Genomic DNA, 4,419 nt, shown 5'->3' on the forward strand with positions numbered 1-4,419 from the left:
GTCCTTCTCCTGTCTTACAGGTTCTTCTGGCTCTCTATTTTTACACCCAACTTGGACTAGACAACCTTTCAGCTACAGGGTGTTTTTAAAATAGAGGACTGTTCTCAGATAGACCTTTTAATAGAGGATTTTCCTCTATAAAACGGGGTACCATTTGCTTACAGTCTTCACAATCTCTCTCCTTAGCTCATCATTTCTAGCTTCTTGGTGCGCTCAGCCATCGTGTCCCGCTATGCCTCCACTCAAGTGTCAACTACCATGAGTAACCCACACAGTGAGGCAAAAGAAGCTGTCTTTGACTTGGACCTGCCCAGTTCAGCCTTCATCTCCAATTTTACCATGTGAGTCTGGGCTGGAGAAAGCCCCTTCCTACTATCCTGGAACTGAGGCTCCACCACAAAGCCCTGTATGGGCCGGGATGTGGGTGGCAGCTGGGGCAGGCAGAATGCTGGGACCAGGGTGCTAGTGTGAGACCAAGTCCTACAGCTTAGTAGGGATAGAGGCTGGTGGCATGGCCAGCAGTCCAGGGTCAGAACCAAGGCAGCAGGCAGCCCAATATTATACAGGAAAGAGAGGGAGCATGGCCCAGAAACAGTCCAGTGGTCTGATGCCAGGAGCAGGACTCAGGGCATCGTGATGCAGAGGCCAGAACACAAGAAAGTCCTGAAGACTCCTTGCATTGCTATGGCAAAGAACAGCAGTGCCAGAAAGCCTTTTATGCTGGTCTTCAGGCCCTCCAGCTGCACTGCATAATTGCCCTTCAGTTGCTCCCTGAAAGAGCCTGCAAGGGTGTTTCTGGTTCTGCAGGCACTTGCAGGGTCACTCAGGTCCTGATCCCAACAAGCCCCCATTCTGTCAGGCCAGAGGAGCCCCAGCTCAGCAGTAGAGCACCAGCTGTACACGCAGAGGGTCCTGGGGTTCATTTTTGGCACCTCCAGAAGGATTGGGCAGGAGCAAGTGATGGAAAAGGACCTTTGCTTGAGAGCTGGAGAATGACCAGAGTAGGCTATGTGGTGGGCAGACTTCAGGCTTGATGTATCTGTTTTTGTTGTTTACTAGAATATCAAAATTCCCGACCAGAGCCAGATGCAAAATGGTGCCTCGGAGAGACTTCCCATTTAGAATGAAAGGCTAGAGCATGGGTCCTCAAACTATGGCCTGTGGGCTGGATCTAGCCCACCATGCCACTTATCCGGCCCGCCATGCCCATTTGGACCTGCCACACGCACTCCTGCGCACGTGCCCACCACCGCCCACCTTGACCCGCACGTGGGGAGGCAGCAGTTTGCTCGCTCAGAGAAAACAGTCTCCAAGTGAACAAGCCACTGCCTCGTGTGTCCACCTCGCAGCGCGTGCCCGCCACCACCTTGCCTCTACTCGCCGTGTGCGCCCGCCCGTGCCACACCTTATCTCGCTGCGCAACTGCACGCAGCGCCCCCGCCCCCTCACCAGCCTGCACCCAGCACCAGCAACTTCCAACTGGCCCCCTGGTGAAAAAGTTTGAGGACCCCTGAGCTAGAGTATCTCTGGACCTATGCTTAGCCCAATAACCTTTTTCCCTCACAGCCCTTGCATGTGCTAAGATTCAGGCCTACTTTTCTGCCACAGCCTTTCCTAATTAGAACAGCCTCATCTGGTGGGAGAAGGGGAAGCCCCTTAGTTGCTTATTTGTAAAATGGATAAACCACCCTTCATCCAGAGAATCCCAGGGCAGGGTGCACAACAATAAGTATGAGCAATCAATGCAATAGAAAAACCATACAACTGTACATTAAAAGCAAATTAGGTTGCTCCTACTGGTAAACCATTAGGAGTCAGAAATACTTGCTGAAATCACCCCGAGATCTGCCTATAGACCCTGACTGACCTTCTCCTGTTCTGGAGAAGGTAATAATGGGCTAGATGGATGAAGAGACTGACCTGGCATGAAGCTGCTTCTGGTGTGCCATACGCAAGGGACACGTAAATTCCTGCTCCCACTGCATCGAAATCTGTGAGCTCCAGTTCTGCTCCCGTGTGCCCCTACAGGCTGGAGGTACACCACGCTTTCTCTTGGTTCTACAGTATCTGGGTTTGTTAGGCTGGCTTCAGGCCTTACTGCTCTTAGAGCATCCCTACAAATCTGGGACACAACACCCACTAGTAAAATCAGCTTGACTTTCTTTCAGCTGTTGGCCAGTGTCACTGTGAAAATGGGTGGTTGGATTATGAGTTCAGTCCCTGATGAAATGAGTACTCTCTGAATCTTATTTCGATCCACGGAGTATTTCATTTCACGCCTATTTGGTTGTATGAAATCAATTCCACCTGAATTGGGAAGGCATGGGGTGGTTTCCAGCTTCCTAGTCATTACTTCCCATAAATTTTTGGTAATGCTTAAACAAGGGTTAGAGCCTTAGAGTGCGTAGGATCCCTAGGGAGCTACAGACAGTTCCCAAGTTACAAACCTCCAAGTTATGAACAACCTGTACTTATGAATAAACTGCCATACAGTCTATTAATTTTTTAAGATACTGTAGAAAATTATCACCATAGAGAGGAAGTGAAAGGAGAGAGAGAGGGAAGCCTCCAAAACAACACCATAGAGTGAGGGGAAGGAAAAGGGTAGAGAGGGAGGCCTCCAAAGCACACCTGCCTGCCCCACCTATCTGGGGAGGGAAATCTCTCAGGCGTTTCCTTGCCGCAAAGAGAAGGCACTGGTGAGTTTGGGCAGAGGTGGAGTGAGGTATTCACATTTTTTCCACTTCCCCAGGGGTCCTGTTCACCTAACCCTTACAAATATGGAGGGCCGCTTACACATGATCTGACTTATGCACAAATTCGACTTGCACGTTTCCATTTTCTCAGGAACTCAGGGACTCCCTGCATTATCAATTGGTTCTTATCAAACTTGACTACTGGCTGTGCTGCCTGGGGCTGGGATTTGTCATCTGGGAGATACCAGGCTGCTTATCCTGGATCATGCTGTAGGACTAATGCGAGAGTTGCTTACCGTGACACCACTAACCTCAGAGACGGAGCCACATGGGAGCATCAAGCGCACCGCTGCTGCATTGCAGAAGCAGACGCAAGGACTCCAAGGCTTTGCTACCAGCTTCGAGAAGGCCTAGAACTTAAAGCTGAGGGAACCAGGATATCATCCCCGTTCTGCAGCATTACAGCAGGTTCCCTGCACAGTAGCATGAAGAATCACAGGCAAACGAGTTAGGAATTTGGCTCTTCCAGTTCTGGTCTTTCGGGCTTAATTTCTATACACTAAGACTCAAGTCAGTTGATAAACCTCTTTGGTTTGGAAGCCCTTCCCTTCAATCCCTAATACATGGGTAACTCTTATTTTTTCAGTAGTTATGCTTATATGTTAATTATGCTTATATTCTTTCATAATTTCTTCTAAAAGGCCCACTAATTCCCTGGGTGGTATACAAGTAAATGCAAAACACAAAACATTTGAGTGGTATATTAGAAGCATGTAATAAAATCAACATAAAACCTGCAGCAAAGAAGAAAAACAGTGCAGCACAAACATAGAAGTAAAATCTCAGGAGTAGAATAAAAGTGCTAAGATCTAAAAGCACCAAAAACAACTTTTTAAAAGTCTCTACTCTGTACCTGCTCAAACATACCTTCATATATATATATATATATATATATATATATATATAATTAAAAGTTTTAAACTAACACTAATAAAAACATTAAATATCGCATACATCAGATTCACTGGGTCAACCCCCTACTACATACACACACACACACATTTTTTTAACATTCTAGAATCAAATTCAAATTACGCCAAGTCCCGTTTCTCCAGCCAATTATAGAAAGAGTCCCAAGTTCGATAGAAGTCAGTATCCTCTTTCTCCTTCAATGATAAAGTCAATCTATCCATTTCTGTGCAGTCCAAGATCTTTCTTACAATCAGTTCATCGGTGGGTAGCTCCTCATTTTTCCAATATTGAGCAAATGCAATCCTCGCCTCTGTGATTAAGTGCAACATCAAGTACATTTCCTGTCTGTTGACGTCTTCTGGTATAATGCCTAACAAGAAAACTTCAGGTTTAAAAGCACAGGGTTTCTGTAATATTTCCTCCATCCATCTATGTATTTTAATCCAATACTTTTTCACATTATCACAAGTCTACCACATGTGATAGAAAGTACCCACTTTATGTTTACATTTCCAACATCTATTTGACATATTTGGAAACATCTTAGCTAATCGGCTTGGCGACAAATACCATCTATAGAACATTTTATATAAATTTTCTTTATACGAAGTTGCTAATGTTATCTTGATGTTTCTTTCCCATAATTTTTGCCACTTTTCTAATTCAACATTAAATCCAAAGTTTTGTGCCCATATTATCATAGCTTCCTTAACCTGTTCCCCTTCCATTTTCCTGTTAAGTAAAAAATCAT

The 4,419-nt window shown here is 45.7% G+C and overlaps 1 protein-coding gene across 1 annotated transcript in view; it reads left to right on the forward strand.

Moving 5' to 3' along the window:
• Positions 1-243: 243 nt before the first annotated feature.
• Positions 244-4,419, forward strand: part of ITIH6 (inter-alpha-trypsin inhibitor heavy chain family member 6) — an 18,988-nt gene continuing 14,812 nt past the window's right edge. Inside the window, exon 1 of the mRNA XM_044443787.1 lies at positions 244-341. Within this exon, the coding sequence (XP_044299722.1) occupies positions 259-341 (83 nt within the window). The 5' untranslated portion in view covers positions 244-258. The remainder of the gene's footprint in view (positions 342-4,419) is intronic.

This window comes from Varanus komodoensis, unplaced genomic scaffold (assembly GCF_004798865.1).
Source record: "Varanus komodoensis strain SLA01 unplaced genomic scaffold, ASM479886v1 scaffold42, whole genome shotgun sequence".
In the NCBI taxonomy this organism is placed as follows: domain Eukaryota; kingdom Metazoa; phylum Chordata; class Lepidosauria; order Squamata; family Varanidae; genus Varanus; species Varanus komodoensis.